The sequence below is a fragment of the Mirounga leonina genome, unplaced genomic scaffold, assembly GCF_011800145.1.
Source record: "Mirounga leonina isolate KUSES-001 unplaced genomic scaffold, KU_Mleo_1.0 Mir_93, whole genome shotgun sequence".
Taxonomy (NCBI): Eukaryota; Metazoa; Chordata; class Mammalia; order Carnivora; family Phocidae; genus Mirounga; species Mirounga leonina.
In genome coordinates, this window is record NW_023270854.1 from 7,726,649 (window position 1) to 7,744,191 (window position 17,543).

General features: G+C 40.2%; 1 protein-coding gene across 1 annotated transcript in view; it reads left to right on the plus strand.

Annotated features, from left to right (window-relative positions):
- Window positions 1–17,543, plus strand: part of CD226 (CD226 molecule) — an 80,231-nt gene that overhangs the window by 47,545 nt on the left and 15,143 nt on the right. Inside the window, exon 4 of the mRNA XM_034996349.1 lies at window positions 4,762–5,118. Coding sequence (XP_034852240.1) covers window positions 4,762–5,118 — 357 coding nt within the window. The remainder of the gene's footprint in view (window positions 1–4,761; window positions 5,119–17,543) is intronic.

Sequence of the window (17,543 nt, forward strand, 5' to 3'; positions counted from 1 at the left end):
CATCCCCGCCAACATCTGTCGTTTCCTGACTTGTTAATTTTAGCCATTCTGACTGGTGTGAGGTGCTATCTCATTGAGGTTTTGATTTGGATTTCCCTGATGCCGAGTGATATTGAGCACTTTTTCATGTGTCTGTTGGCCATTTGGATGTCTTCTTTGGAAAAATGTCTGTTCTTGTCTTCTGCCCATTTCTTAATTGGATTCTTTGTTCTTTGGGTGTTGAGTTTGATGAGTTCTTTATAGATTTTGGATACTAGCCCTTTATCTGATATGTCATTTGCAAATATCTTCTCCCATTCTGTCGGTTGTCTTTTGGTTTTGTTAACTGTTTCCTTTGCTTTGCAAAAGAGGAAAGCTCTCTCTTGAGCACATACACAGTCTAGGCACAGTGGGAATGTGTGAAGCCACTATTACCACTTCTAATTAACTGGAGTAATAGTGCTCCTGCAGAGAGCTTGGGGCCATTCTGGCTGTTTAATTTTTAGCCTATTTTAAACATCATAAGAGCAAGTTATTGTCTTGTGTTTTGGAAACCCCGGGAGAGGTCTGAGTGAGCAGGGCTGGTGGATTTGGACATCCGCACGTAGGAGATGTTTGGAAATTGCAGGTAGGAGGGATTACCCAGGGATGGTGAGCGGAGGGGCATGGGCATTGGAACCCCGAGGGAGGAGTGGGGGGAGACAACAACATTTTAAAAGACCGGCGGAGGCAGAAGGACCCCTGAGTAAGACTGTGCTGGAAGGTCAGAAAGGAAAGAGGACAGGCAGGGACATGCAGGGTCACAGAAGGCCAGAGGTTTCCAGGACAGAGTAGCATCCAGTACTCAAGGTCAAGAACATGCATGACTTGCCGTGCTGGAGAATGGCAGGAGCGGTTCCTTGGTGCCTTGAAGCATACATGAGAAGTGAGGCAGAGTCGGGAGCGGTGGATTCCTCCCAGGACTTTGAATGACTAGACAAGAAAGGTGGATGAGTCAGCAAGCACCCCAGGGTCCAAAACTGGTTTTCAGGGATGGGAGACATCCTGTTTGGAGCTGAGGAGTTCTGTGTTTTCGTGTTCCCAGGGATTGTTTGCCCGGGGTTCACTGGACACGTGTCTCTGCTCTTTGGAGTTCTGTAAATTGGTAGGTTAGATTTAGAGGCTTGAGCCGGGTCAGACTGGATTATTTTGGCAAGGCTACTATTCTCAGGGTGGCATTGTGGAGACATGAATGGGCTTTTTGTGAATTTGCAGACATTGATGATCATTGCCTGGAACAATTAATTCCTTTAGGCATTACACATAGGATTTCAAACACATTTCTCAGTATGAGAGGTTTTGTGGATGTAAATATCCCCCTGCCCCAGATCAGTGGGTACACACATTGACTGCAAAGTGAAATTACAAATACGTTTTTTATTCAAAAATGATCTCTTGACTTCTCTGCTCTCTGCCACACACTGCTCTAGGTCCTAAGTATAGAGTGATATGTAAAGGTCTACACAGAGGCCTGGGCCTATGAAGCTTCTAGTAAATGGACTCAGGGTTCTGTGAAGTTGATGAGTGATGACACAGGGCTGTTCACACTGCACGCAGAGCCACTGCTGGTGAGAAGGGTGAAGGAGGACAGGTTCACAGCTGGGGACGTGATGGCAGCCCGGGGCGGTGGCATGATGCACAGCTGTACCCAGGAATGTTTGGGGGTCCCTAGGGATTGAGTGGTGCTTGGGAAAGCTGATGAAGCCCTGAGATAATTTTTTAAAATGATCTGTTATCTTGTCAGAAAAATCATATACAAAGTACAGAGAATTTCATCATATTATTCTGTAATAAAATCATGTAAAAACAACACACAGACAAATTTATTAGAACAGACAAAATCCTGTACATTGAGAACACCCAGTGCTGATGAGGACGGAAGTAACACAAAGCCTCATTCATTGCTTGTGGGCATGGAAAACGGGGTAGCCACTATGGAAGGCAGTTTGTCAGTTTCTTGCACAATTAAATATACTCTTACCATACAATCCAGCAATCGTGCTTCTTGATATATGCCCAAAGGAATTAAAAATTTGTGTCCACACAAAATCCTGCATGTGGTTGTTTGCAGAAGCTTTACTCATAATTGCCAATTGTTTTGGGAGCAACTAAGATGTCTTTCAGTAGGTGAATGGATAAATAAACTGCGCACCATCCAGACAATGGAATATTATTCAACACTAAAAAGAAGTGAGCTATCAAACCATGAAAATACATAGAGGAACCTTAAATGCTCCTTACCAAGTGCAAGAACCCAATCTGAAAGGCTATTTGCCGTATGATTCCAACTTTCTGACATTCTGGGAAAGGCAGAAGTATGGAGGAGTAAGAGGATCAGTGGTTGCCAAGGGTTGAGGTGGGGTCAGGGGGAAGAATAGGCAGAACACAGAGGATTTTTAGAGCAGCAAAAATACTCCATATGACATCATGGTGGATATGTGTCCTTGTACATTTGTCCAAACTCATACAATGTATAACACCAGAAGTGAACTCTAATATAAACTCTGGACTTTGGGTGATTATAATGTGACAATATAGGTTCCTACTTGGTATAAAATGTATCATCCTGATGGGGGATGTCCATAATGGGGAGGCTCTGTGTGGGGGGAGAGAGGAAGTATGTGGGAAATCTCTGTACCTCCCTCTCAGTTTTGTTGTAAACATAAGACTGCTTTAAAAAACAGTCTTTTAAACAAAACAAAACACAGTCTATTCTATGTTTATGCTGAGGATTAATACATCACTAAATAGAAATATAAAATTAACTGGTGTTTATTATTTTTGTTTCTATTTTTAAGGTTCTAATCAAACTTTTTCTTCCCTATCAACTACAACATTTTGATCCCTATTTTAAGTAGATGTGCTTTCCAATTCCAAGCATGTCAGGATGCCAGGGTCTCTTGTGTGGGGGGTTTTTCAGACACATTTCCTGTCACCTTACATGGGCTGTGCAGGAGGATCAGGTGACATGAGCAGACAGCAAGCAACAGAAGAGGCCAGGCAGGCTCTGCAGACCTCCTCTGGGTCTCGGTTTTCATCTGACACCAGCCAGCTATTCTGTTCATCTGGGAAGGTTAATTGGGGGCTGCTCTGTGCCTCAGAACCACCTGCCTCTGAGCGGGGGCCTGCTTCTTTCAGTTCCGTCTGTGTCTACTGACAGGTGGATCTGGGTCCTTACATAAAGCCTGGGCTGGTGAACCTCCCCGGCTCCCTGGAGGACAGCTCCACCCGAGACCCTGATGCCTGGCTATTCAGCATTGGAGACTGCCTTCACTGCTTTGTGCATTTGTTCCTGGAACCAATGCAGACACTCCTAAGAGAAGATCCCCCTTTATACATGAGCCAACATCACACGGCATCGCTTTCTGAGAGCAGGTTTTTGTTACATGGGCACATCAAGCTCCTGAGATGGGTGGAGGGTGGCCCCACAGAGGAAGACAACTAAACAGCAGGTGTGCAGAACTGAAAACAAACTTCAGGACGGACAGGGCTAGCCTACCGCCAATTTTTGAGGGTCAAGCATGGCTCACACAAACATTTGTGTCTTTGTCTTTTTTTCCTTTCTTTTATTTCCTTTTATTTTCCCAGTACAGTGTATGTGTATCTGATTTAGCCTTTTATTTATATTGTCTCTCATTTTTTTTCTCTTTTCTCGTATCTTCTTTTCACTGTCTTAATTTTATTTTAGTTTCTCCTTTGTTTTCTTTAGACTTTTATTTTCTTATTTTTTCCATGTCTTATGAATTTTCTCCCTTTCCTTCTTTTTTATTCCCCTGTTCTTCCATTGTCTTTTTATTTAGAGATAAAATGCTTCCTGTGTGCCTGTTATGTGGATTAAGTGTTAATTTGATAAATAGTTATACGATTACAAATTGAAAAACTGGAGTGCTGTGGTTTTCTCTTTTCAACAACATTTTGACCAATGGAACCACTTGTTGAAGAAAAGAAGCTAGTTTTTGGTGGAGATGAAACTATTGTAGACATAGTATTCTAGTTTAATATAGACAGCAAATACCTTACTGTGTTTTAGACTCAATTTCTTCTTCTCTCAAGTGTGGTGTCTAATCTCCTCTCCTGTCCCCTCTACTCTTCTTTTCTTTTCTTTTCTTTTTCAATTGGAAGTCAAGAAGGGGGCCCAGAACTATCTGGTGCTTATTTACTGAGTGCTCTGTGCTGGGTATCTTAACTTTGGTGGTAGGAAAGTGGGAAAATATTGAAGGACTTTCTTGGTACATAGGGATTTAAATCACATGTGGACCCCTACTCTATGTACGCCTAAAACAACCTGTATATCTGAAAGATAAGTTTATATAGGTATTTATTCAAATGAAAATGATCTGTTATCTCTTCAATGACCATTAAAATCAGTGATTACGATCTGGATACAATCTTTGAGTCACCAGCCCAGCATTACTACAGAATAGTCTTGTGAAATTCAGCCTCTTGATAAGATCGTTACCAAGAAAAGCACCAGGGGTTTTGATTACACTTCTTGTTATATGGTTAACCATGAAAAACTTAAGAGAATAGGTGCGAACAACTATATCCTCTCTTCTATTTATTTACTCGCCTCTTTCAAAGGTCTTTTCCTTACAAAAATGTGTCATGAAGATATCAATTACAGTTGATGAAATTGTGTTAAATAACATCACCAAAACTTTTGATAGAACTTTCTGGGCAGCTCCTACCTTTGCACCCCCAAATTTGAGGACCTATGTGTAATCACTTGCTTCTTGTTTTCAGATAATTTTGAGATCGCTGTGCCATCAAATAGCCACATCGTCTCAGAACCTGGTAAAAATGTCACGCTCACCTGTCAGCTACCACAGAAGTGGCCAATACACCAGGTTATGTGGGAAAAGATCCAGCCCCATCAGATCGACCTCTTGGCGAGCTGCAACTTGTCCCAAGGGAAGAGTTATACTTCAAAGTACCAAAGACAGATACTCAGTGACTGTAATCAGGGCATGAGAAGCACCTTCATCATCATGCCCCACGTCATGGCCTCTGACTCAGGGCTTTACCGCTGCTGTTTCAGGGCCCACGCAGGGGACAACGAGCCCCCTGAAATGTTCGCACTGAGGTTGACTGTAACTGATGGTGAGTACGTCAGGGACGTCTTCCAGGGTCAAAAGTGGAAAAGGCCAACCACGGTGGATTGGTTTCTGTTGTCTTTTTTCATGACTCTGTTGTTCAAAATATTTTTTAACATTGGAGCTTGGGTAAGTTGTGGGTCATTGAATGCTAGGATTTGGTTTTTCTTTATCTTGCTACTCCATCAATCCCAGATTTAGCAATTATAAATCTTTCCAGTTTCTTGATCTGCCACATTCCTGAAATTAAAAAAGTAAGTGGTAAGCCTAAAAAAATACATGGTATTAACAGCCTGCGAGTTTCAGCTGGATAACTTCTGTTGGTTTTCAACCACAGTGCAGCGTCGTGATGGTGGTGACTAAGTTTTATAATCCTCGTATATCCTCAGCAATAATAAAATGGTGCTGGATTGGTATTTGCTGAGTCAGTGTTGAGTTGAATGGAATTTAATAAATGTTTGATAACGTTACTCCTTTGCGAGCTCAGGGCTTTGATTCCTTCCATTGTTTTCGGCCCTCAGAGCAGAAACAGACTAGCCTTCTGGGCCTTTCAACCTTAGCAGGCTTCCCCCAAGGACCAGCACCGATTTTGTATTAGTAATTTGTTTCCTGTGTCATAATGAAGCCCTAATCGTGTAAACTGCAGGCCCCGCAGAACCCATGTGAGAGTAAGAAAAAGTAACTTTTCACTTCCCGAAGTGCAAGTGCAGAGAGGCCTCGAGAGAAGTGTGTGGCGGGGTCGGAGTGAGAGGGAGGTGGTCTCAGGCTCTCCAGGGTCGGCCTCTTGCACATTTTCTCACAGCAGAGGAACATGTCAGAAGAAGCCATTTTTGCTGGTGACAGAAATTGTATTAACTTTTTCCTTCCTCCCTTCCTTCCTCCCTCCCTTCCTTCCTTCTTTCCTTTCACCGTTCTCTCTGTCTCTCTCTCCCATTCTTTCATGTGCTTCCAGCCAGCAACGGGCCTTGGCCTGTGTGTAGACTTTTAGAGCCAAAGTTTCTTGGGATTTGGCTGTCCTTTTACAGACTGATTATACTGCAGACCGATGTCTATTCCTGCATTGGAAAGGAAGAACAACAGGGTTCATACCTGCAGCAGCTGTGTGTGCTAAGGAGGACATAGGCAAAGGACAGCACTTTCTCATACATAATCACCTTGGACCCCATCAAGCCTTCTATGCTTCTCTTATGGCAGCGTGGGTTGTGGGCGAGACCGAAATTGTTCTGAGAACTTAACATAAAAGAGAGGGGTAATGGAATATGTGGGGGAGAAAAATTAACAGAGTTACTTTATTTTAAGTGTTGACTCCATTCCTTCAGATGTATATACAAAATATTTTGTACCTTAAAAACAAAAACAAAAACCTTGCATTAGAGAAATGTTTTTTAAACTTGGCCAAGGGAAAAAAAAGTCATTAGTTTTCTCTCAGAGACCAAGGCAAGGAAAATTTCTATTCAGAAAGATATCATAAAGAACCTTTTTCAAACAAATAGAAAATAAAATCTTTTACATTATATGTTGAAAAAATAATTATAAACATCTTAATTTATAGAAAAAAATAGAGGTAACAAATTTTTTAGGAGGTATAGTTATTTAACTTTTACTAATTCATAAAAATGTCTTTCATTTGTCCAGACATGACTAAATTTCTTGCACAAAACTATAATATAAGCTGTAAACGATATGAGGGTGACTGAATGTAATGGTGAGTATTGTTAGTGTCCATGTGTTTTAAACACTTGCAAAATGGCTTTTTGATATTCAATTGGCAGGTTATAAGAAGATCAACAGGGCTTATTAGTAAAAAGTTATAATTGATGTAAAATGCCCAGCTATTGACTTTATGTTTTGGTTTAATTCCTTTTTAAAATAAATATAAGTAAATAAATGTAAGATTGAAAATAAAAAAGTCAGATGGAAAAGCAGAAATAGATCACTTGCATTTGATCTGATGTGATTTGATTATTTCAAGTCTTGAGGCTGTTTGGTCAAAAATCAATGTAGGGATTAAAGCAGAGAGACAGGTAAAAGATGTGGAGCAGATTTAATTTATTTCAACTGTCAAGAGAGAGGTGATTGTGACACAGATTTTATAAACTGCTATGCATCCTTTTGTTGCCTCCCATCAACTTCTTTTATAGGATCCAGAAGAGAGATTTTCATGACTGTCATATTCTACACACACAGGGCTCTTTCCTGTGCTTGTGTTCATCTTCAGACAAGTACTAGGTACTCAGAGGTCACCCAGAAGATAACACAATGTCAGCCAATGTCCCCTATATCCAGTTCTTGACATATTTTGAACAGAGGGATTGAGTAGCAGAAGCGTGGGTTGAGCCTGAATTTCCTATTGACTATCTTTGCTGAGTGAAAAATGTTTGCCTCCTGTCCTTTGCACTCAGGACCTGGGAAGTAGTTTGAAATAGCTCCAGATTGACTTTTTTGAATTTGAAACTTGCCTAGACCACAGCGGCAAGGAACAGGGGGAAATGTGAATATACTGACAGTGACCAAGATTATTTGGGGCCCTACATGTCATCTAGATTGTCCTTAGTCATGAGAAAAGCATCTTCATTTCCACCTAAAGAATTTGGGAAGCCTTTTAATATGAACTAAATGATGTTGAGACTACTGTTACAACTGAGCTTACTGATTATAAAAAGAATGTGGATCAAAGAAATGAAATCAGCTCTCTCAGAAAGTTTCCGGAGGAGACTAGTTTTGAGCAAACTTCTGTTTGCCGCTGCCAAGCAGTATTGTTACTCATGTCCTTGTCCGATCTTCCGCCCCCGATGAGGCCACTCAGCTGAACCACCAAGTTCCAATTGATGATCAGAGTGTAGAAAAGAGACAAAGTACGAGAAGTAACACAAAACATGCATGGGGAGGGTGGAGGAGGGATGAAGAACTTGTGTGTGGGTGACTGCAAGCAAATGACTAGGTTGGTACAGAGATTTTGAATTCTGGGTTAATATAAAAGGAGGGAGGTTTAATTAGGTGATGACTGGGAATAGTTCTGGATCTCATATAAGAGCAATGAAAGCCACCAAAATGGCAAAATGGTATTCAAGGACGTGAAAATGAAATCATTGAGTGCAGAATCAAAGAGAGAAAATGAGACAGAGGAATCTAATTGTAAGTCAGTTGTAACAGTCAGTGCATGAATGCTCGAACTCACATACTAGATCGTTGGGCACAAAACGGAGCCCACTCCAGACAGACAAATTTAATGGTGCCTTCCCTGGGCCGGCAAATTAGAAAAAGGGTGCCCCCTCCTCCAGGTTGCTGCAGACCGCAAAGCTGGTGTGCAGGCTTGGTGGGTGGGGAGCACAGGCTCCTTACCCACCTTGGCTGGCACAAACGTGGTCTGGACGGGGGCAGAGAGAGGTTAGTCTGGTTAGAATGTCAGCTTGCGCTTGCCAAGGCCTTGCTAGTCACTCACACGTTCCTACTTTCTCTTTTTCCCAACCAACCTACTAGTTTTCATCACATTTACCTCCTTTCCTTTAGAGTTTCAGTCAGATCTCCTCCAACTTCATGATTTTTCCACATTAGCCCAAACTACTTCCCTGCCATTGAAGTATTAAACATTTTGAATTTCTCAAACTTTTGTAACTTGGAAATGTATACCATTGAGTCACTTAATAATTGCATTTGTTTGCAGTCGTCTAGAGACTTATGTTAGAAATTACTTGAGATTAGGGATTATGGCATCTTTGCTTAGAGGTGTCAAAATATCTTTCCAGAATATTCTCATTAAGTGTTCTCAACTGATTCTTTGTATGTTAATATTTTTATCTATCCCAGTATATTTCTACATATTTTACTTATATTCTAAAATGTGTCCATTTTATTTTCAAGTTTTCTAGCTAGACTATTTCTAGGTTTCCTTCATCAACATTTAACATTTGAGGTTTAGTGATAGCTGATCAAAGAAACCTAAACTCTGAGGAGATCAGTTGCAATGTTTGGGGAGAAAACTTTCATGAATATTGTTTACATTTATATCTTTCAAAAAAGCCTATTTCCTTTCGTAACTTTATTTTGTTTTGTGTGTTTTATATAAATGGTGGATAATTGCAAGTCACTGGATCTGGTGGATGGGGTTTATAAATGAAAATTACAGAAGTATTCACTAGGAAATGATGGGGCCACAGCCAAGGGAATCTTCCCATATGTTTCTTCTGTGAGGTATAGGGTTGACAAACAGGTAGGAGCATAGACGAGTAGGGTGCTTGCCTATACATGGCTTGATGGAGATTGACTTTGGGACTCAGTGCTCCTGAGTTGGACTAGAAGAACATGGAGGAAGAGAAATGAGCTTCATTTGTTTCTCTGGCCTTTAGTTTCCACTAAAATGCATCCAGTTTGCTCCCAGATGATTTGGGTTCCTGAACAGTGTCAGATGTAGACAAGAGAATTCTTTTTTTAAGGATCCACTCATCCGGAACCTTCTGTCCCATCCTTATGAATTTATGATAGGTCTGAATATTGTAGGCATGGGTGTTGTCTGAGCTGGTATGCACCGGAATGTCAAATACATTTATTTCCATGACATAGTGTGATGAACTTCAGCTTTTTAATATCTTCACCTACATAGAAAATAATGTTCCTGACAGTTCTTTATATAATTAGAACCACAGCACCAGAATCCAAAAGCACTAGTGTCACTGCTCACAAGATAAAACAGTCTCTACCAAAATGGATCAACTGCAATTTTCAGCTCATTTGAGTTGTTTTTAAAATTCTGGGTGATAACTGGATGTCCAAATGAAACATACTGTTTCCAACATCACAAGTAAGTTGATTACTCAATCATGGCCTATTATGTCTCCGTGTCTTTATAGTTGCCTCTGCTCAAATCAGTTCTTTTAGGAGACATTGTGTTTAAAAAAAAAAAAAAAGGGGAGCTAACTAGTTAGTTTGTTTTGTAAGCCCCACGTATTGATTTATTCATCTTTCCTAATGCACAAAATCCTGGAATGTTTGCCTGCAGTCCTTTTTGTATACATACCATGTTTTGTAGATAAACAAGGTAGGGAATGGAATAATATAATTATGACAAGTTAACATCAGAGGGAAGGAAATTCTTCAAGACCTCATGTTGTTTTGATGACACTGTTACCGAGGAGCATTGTTGGGTGTGTATTGCTACCTCATCCATGTAAAGGGAGCACAAATTACCCTTGCTTTATACCACTATAAACAATGTAAATTAGAAAGCACTAATTCTTAGGGACTGCTTTTCTTTAAGAGCATCTTTATCCTCACCTGAATTTCCAACAATTTTCATGAAGTTTTCCTCACCCTAGAAACTTAAGAGTACAGCTAGGAATTCAAGTTCAGACAAATGTACTGATCTTCTTCCCCCTTAAAATCCATGTTGAGAGACGTGCCTAATGATTCCAACTGCAAAACAGCCTTTTATACTCTTTGTCATGCATGGGATTTTTTTAATTTAAAGCATCTGGGAATTGTGAACAGCTTGTGGTTGTCTCTGAGAGCCTTATTAGAGACTGAACATAGATGACTGTGTGAAGTTTTCCCCAAAGGCAAGTAGAAAATTACTTAAAATTAAAAAAAAATTAGTTCTTCATATAAGATTAATGGCCTTTCATTCTTAATAGCAATTTTAGTTTTAATTATTATGATTCAAGTAGTCAGACAGCTACTACTGACTTCAATTGAAATATTTCAAACATGCACTGACCTCTTTGACAAATATTGACAAATACTAGGTGACCGAGTAGGTTTGTGGAGGACTATGTTATTTAAAAGGACAGCGAATGAAGAATAAACATAAATCTGTCATTGTAGAGACACATCTTTGAACCTCAAAGAAACTTAATGTTCTTTACACTGAAATGATTCAGAGATTTTTTTTAATTGAAGTATGGTTGACATACAATATTATATTAGTTTCAGGTATACAATGTAGAGATCCAACAATTATATACATTATGAAATGCTTACCACAGTAAATGTGGTACCCTCAGTCACCACACAAAGTTATTATAATATTATTGACTATCATCCCTATGCTGTACTTTTTACTGCATGACTAATTGATTTTATAATTGGAAGTTTGTACCTCTTAATCCCCTTCACCTATTTCACTCATCCCCCTGTCTACCCCATCCCTACCTTCCCCTCCGGCAACCACCAGTTTGTTCTTTGAATTTAGGAGTCCGTTTCTGTCGGTTGTTTGTTTGTTCTGTTTTTGAGATTCCACATATAAGTGAAATCTTATGGTATCTCTCTTTTTCCAATTCAGGGATTTTCAAAAGGCATGTATTCAACAGAGATATTTTTGGATATCTTTCTAAAAATAAATATATTCCAATACTCGTTGACCACTCTAAAATTTATTTCTGGAATTAATTCACTTTCAGTAGAACTCACAAGTAACTGTGATATTCATAATTTTTTAAATGTAAGAGTAGCATTTTATTTGATTAACCCACAAGAAGAGATTCTTCCACAGATACAAGGTGGAAATGTTAATACTCTCCATTGGATTGATGGAGACTGAGAAATGGCTTTAGCTGAGGTGAATAGGGAGTGAACTGAAAAATCCTTATTATCACTATGATGGACATGGCAAATACAGAGTAGATACTGAGATGAGGAGACCATATTAACAAAAGGTGGGATGTTTTCTTTTGCTTCCTACTGAAGAAGCTCAAGGACACAGTATGTGTGCAGATGACCCCAAATGCAGACCACATAGGAGACAAATTCACAAATACAGAAAAATATAGGCTTGCAAAGTAGAATTATTGATTATTATCAGTAATAATGATGTGAATGTGCTTTCAGTTTTCCATGCCTTATACAGAGCACTGGATAAATTCTACACTTTTTAATCTCTGTGCATGTGTACATTTATAAATGAAGGTACCTGTGAACATTTGGTAGGAGGAGAAATGAGCAATCTTTTTCAAAGCTTCATGGCTAGGAAGGAGAGGGGCTAGGATCCATAGCAGGGCAGGAAGGCTTCAAAGTTCTTGTTCTTAACTGTGGCAGGATATTGCTCCAAGTGAAAGAAAAAAGTCAGTACTATCGTCAACAGATGCATCACAGTAAAAGTTGGCTATGGAGAGTTTCATAGACTTGTCCCCCCTTCCACCCCCCTTTAGGTACGCTAGATTTCAAACTGACCCAACATATAGAGCAAGTGTAGGCAAAGTAATGGGGGTTTGATCTCCCACAATTTTCGTCCAGCTCTGCATGCTTGGTGAGGCTTGCTCAGGTCATCACAGGTGCTGTGTGGGGTTCTCCCCTGACTTGTCCCCTTTTCTGGGGCTGGTGGGTATTATGAAATTGTGTCAGGGAGGGTTTCTTTACAGCCATATAAGGGACAAAGTTAGATAACAGGTATTTAAGTCTGGAGGGAAGTGCTGTTGGCTGATGAAGTCAAGTCCACACCAGGAACAGATGAGGGGAACTTTAGGAGTAACCTCTGGACAAAGGAGAGTCCATGCTCTTGCTGGAGAGAACTGGTGATCACTCAGCTCTCCCATGGCTTCTTAGCTTTGCAAAGGTCTGTGCCAGATCTGCCCACTAGACTCTCCCCTTGTGGGGAAGCCTACTCCCTTGAGCAACTAACTGGGAATCTGCTCTGAGTTTTCAAGCACAACCTTCTTCCAGCTTATGTTCCTCCTTCCTTCTCCTTCCTCTCAAATCCTGCTCTCACTCTAGTTCTTGTAGATATAACTGCCTTTCCTCTTGTTCTTGTAAAGACCAATGAACCCAGAACTGGAGTTATAAGCAGTATATAATGCTTATATACCAGCAGAATTCTAGTGCCTCACCCTCAAGGACAGAGAGCATTTGACCTCCAAAACCTCCTAAAAAAAAGGAAGGTTTATTTTCAATATTAAAATACTTGAATAGTTATGTTCTCTCATATTTATGGACCTTGATATTGAACAGCCAAATACATAAAATTTTTAAATAGTATGGTATGCCTACTGTGCTTTATTGCATGGCAGAAATGTTTATCTTGATTTCAGTAGAGCATTTGAAAAATTTCCCGTTCTATCCTCGTGGATACACATAATAGTGACACCATAGTTTGTAGAGTTACACTTGGTTAAACAACAGTAATAACAACGTGTTGGGGAATTATAATTAGAAGCAAAATCTCCTCCTTCCCCAGAAAACTGCTCTACAAAAGAGACAGAAAACAATTTTATTATTAAATAAACATTAAACCAGAATTCTGATATGTATTGCAGGCAATCTGCCAAGAGAGTGCAAAGACAGAAATCTCACCTTTTATGGGGCCCAGCAGATAGGACCCATTTACAAACATGTTCTCAATGTAAACAGTAATTAGTCCTCAGATAAGAGGACTTGACAGCACCATTTGTCACACAGAATTGAACCTAAATTCACCTGGTAATTGGGATGACCATCTGTGTTAGCTAGTTGGCTCTATCTAAAGGAAAAATGAGCTGCTTACACCAGTAAGCCAGGAGGTTCTTTTGTACCTTGGAGCTTAGGCTCCTACCCTCCCACAGAATTAGGAGGTCTCTTTCTTGATGATTGCATTCCCAAGGGATGGCTTTGATTTACTACAGCAGAAGAATGCAAAGCAGATCAGCAAAGGTAAAAAGCACATGGGGCAAAATCAGAAGGCCTGACAGATTTCACAGAAAGAAAGCAGATGTTTAGCATAAGCCACACGGTTTGTATAAACAATTTAGACACAGTAAACCACCCTAACAGTTAGGGAACGGTGGAAACGCTCCAAAAATCCAGGTTCCCACACATTAGCCAATGGCCAACCTTGCATGCAGGCCTCTCTAAGGAAAGCAGTCTTTGGCCCGTTCCTTTAACTTTTTGGCACACTTAATTCACTAAAAAGGTGAGCAAGATTTGTGCAGTTCTTGACATTCTGACTTATGATGCATAAAACACAGTCTCCTTTAAATAATATGTGTTCATGAAAGTTGAGGTTCATGAAAATACAAGAAATACAGCATAAGACCAAGAAATACTTGGGTGAAAAGATGAGACATCTAATATGACAGAGTCAGCCATGAAAGTTTTCTCAACAAGTGGACCAAATCAAAGATACTCGCCATCCTTATGCCTCCTATTCTGACTTAGATGCCCTGGCCATACACCAATCACTGTAGACCAGCATGGCCCACAGAGACACCAGAAAATGGAGCTAATGCAGCCTTCCTATACCAAGTAGGTAAGCTTTATGGTCTATCTTAGACTATGTGTATCTCAACTGATATAACATTTTTAAGTGTTTAAGTCATTTGGGAAATATTTTCCATCAATAGAGGCAAAATCGGTATAGCAAAAATTGTACATGGGGTTGGAAACTTGCTTCTCTCATTGGTTTGCTCCAGGACAATGATTTAGATTCTCTTACATTTCTGTTTATATCCTCTTATGCTTCTGTTTCTCATGTTTATGGTTTAGATTTTCTTATGTGCTGTATATTTCTCAGTTAAAATCGGATAATACTTTCATTTTGAGGAAGAGTAGTTATTTCTCACTCAGAAGAAAGATTAGAGGCTGATGTCATGGTTCTTTAATTCTCTGAAAATAATTTATTCCCTAGGATCTTCTTGCTATAAAACATGAGAAGGTTTCTGAAATACAAAGAGTATAAAATTGATTTGCACAAAGCAAGTTGACCTTTGAAAACTTGGAATAATATTACCATATCAGCATCCACTTGATGTATATTTCAGACATACAGGAAAGTTCAACAGACTTTGGGCTACCATTATATCCAATGGTCCCACGAAGTTACAATTACCTTATCCGTGTTTATCAGGGCTACCTCTGCCTTTGCGCAGGAGGCTGTATTTAGCTGCATGAGCAAGCGTCCTACTACACACGACTAGTTCAACATGAAAAGAATACAAGTGAGTTATTTTTTAACCCAATTTGAATGCATGTATACAAAATATTAGTATACTATTAATAATTTACAGGTTACATGGTGCTTGAAATATAAGGCACCTCTGTATGTTTTATCTAAGCCTCATAGCCATCCTTGGGGCTGATTTTATCATAATTTTGCAGTTTGTGTCTGCAAGATCAAGTGTCTCATATGAGGTCTTCCAGGGAAAAGAATTAGAAGGTAGGACTAGGCCCCAAGGTTTCCCTCCTCAATCTCCATTTTTTCAGCAAATCAATGTCTAATTGGATATTTACGTTATATAGTGATCACAAATTAGGATCAACCTGGTAATAGTGTGTCAGCTCACATATATCTACCCTGTGGGAACTCACACACTGTATATTCTGTCTACATAGAATGAAATCTGATATTTCTGCTTCTCTTTTTAATGAAGTAAGAAAGCAAGAATAATTTGTAACTGGTATCTACCATGACCTATCCGGGGCTGGCTAGAGGCTCAGGATCTGTGAGGTTTTCCTAGCATGTCGTTTGGTCCAGCTATTTAGGTTCTGAGTCACTTTGCTTCCTCACTCCCTAACCCACCTCAAACTGTAATAAAGGATAAACAACAGACTTTAATGCCTGCTCTTGCCAGCCTGGTTCTCGGGGAAGGACCTGGCATCATTTCTATCACGAGCCTTTCTAAAGGTTTATAACTCAGCCATAAATACTTGTCACTGGCAGGAACGTAGCCTGGAGGGTTGCAGTACTGGAGTAAATTATTCATTTATATATTTCACTGACATGCTTTAAATTGTTTTAACTGTATTTATCTTTTTTGATGGGAGGGAAAATAATGGCTTTATGGTTCACGACACTTTTGTCCTCCTATGAATCAAGACAGCACTGGGATGAAAAAAAAATCAGCAAAAAAGTGGCTGCTGAGAATACACAATAATTCTTTCTTTAAGAGAGGGGCTTGAGGGCTGACATTACTCAGCCTAAGATCTATTGGCAGAATTTAGGCAAAAGCGAGTGTTAGGAACTATTGATTGACTCCCTGAATCATGCACACCCTTTGCTTTTCCTTTTCGTTTTTAGTCACGCAGGGCCCGGCGAGTTGTGTGGCTACACCAGGCTGGTGCCAGGTACTGACTGTTCATGTGAACAGCCGTGGGGCAGGGAAAGGAGTACAAGGCAGGATTGGCTACAGGCGGGGAGGCTCTAGATTGCAACGTCTCTGCAATGTGAGTGACTCCACCTGACTCCCATGGTTTTACCTTTATTTCTTATGGGAAAATGCTCATTCCGTGTGTGTTTTTAAATTATCCAGGGCCTTCCAAAAACAATGTAAGCTCCATCAATCAAGTACTGGGTACGTATACTAAAATATATCATCTCTGCCTCTGGTTCCTTTCACAGAACTCCTGAACCCTTGTCATTGCCCAAGTGATAGGGGCGCTAGGAGCATCTTTTGCTATAATATTTGGTCTTAGTTCCCAGTTCCTGACACAAGAGCTTTTAGAACCCTTGGAATCTCCAGAGCGATGAGGGTCTTTTTGCAAGTTAATGAGGCAGCTGGTGGCTGGAAGCACCTGGAGAGCTTCAGGATGGGGGCTGGATGCCAGAGGAATCAGCCACGTGATGGGAGGCTTGGAACTTTAAGCCCCATCCCCCTGAAAAAGGGAAGAGGGGCTGGGGTTGACTTAATCACCAGTGGTCAATGATTTAAGTAGTTGTGCCTATGTAATGGCACCTCCGTAAACCCCTAAATGACAGGGTCAGAGAGCTTCTGGGTTGCTGAGCACATGAAGGTGTTGGGAGAGTGGCCCATCCCTAGAGAGCATGGAAGCTCCAACTCTACTCCCTGTCCTCATTAACTTGCCTTATTTGTCTCTTCCATTTGGCTGTTCCAGAGTTGTATCTTTTCTAATAAGCCAGTAATAGTAAGTAAAGTGCTTGTCTGAGTTCTGTGAGCTGTTACAGCAAATTATCGACCTCGAGGAGGAGATCCTGGGAACCTTGGATTTATACCTGGTTAGTCCATCAGGGGTAGGGAGGCCTGGATTTGTGATTGGATTTGCAGGCGCAGGAGGGGGGCAGTGTTGTGGGACTGAGCCCTTCCCCCGTGAGACCTGTGAAACCTTGGGGGAAAGTGAGTGAGAGCAGTATTTCGAGTAGAGAAGCAGTTTTGCTCTAGCTGGTGTTTTTCCTTTAGGAACCAAATTCATTTTTACACGCCATTTCATCTGTAATGCCATAGTATGGCTTGAGATACTATGTGTTAAAAGATGAATGAATACACAGATCTGACTCCAATAGGTCAAATATTACTAGAAGAGGTTAAAAGGAGGTAACATATTTACACTGAAGGATACATTTGAAATTTGGATTTATAATTGAACAGTGTGAAACAGATAACCAGTGCATTTCAATGGTTTCTACTTAATTCTACTTAATTGAGAGTTTAATAAGGAATGCTATCTTAAATCTTAAGGATTCTGAATATACTTCTACAAAAAAAGTTCTCTACAACTTGTACTTTAAATATCACCACG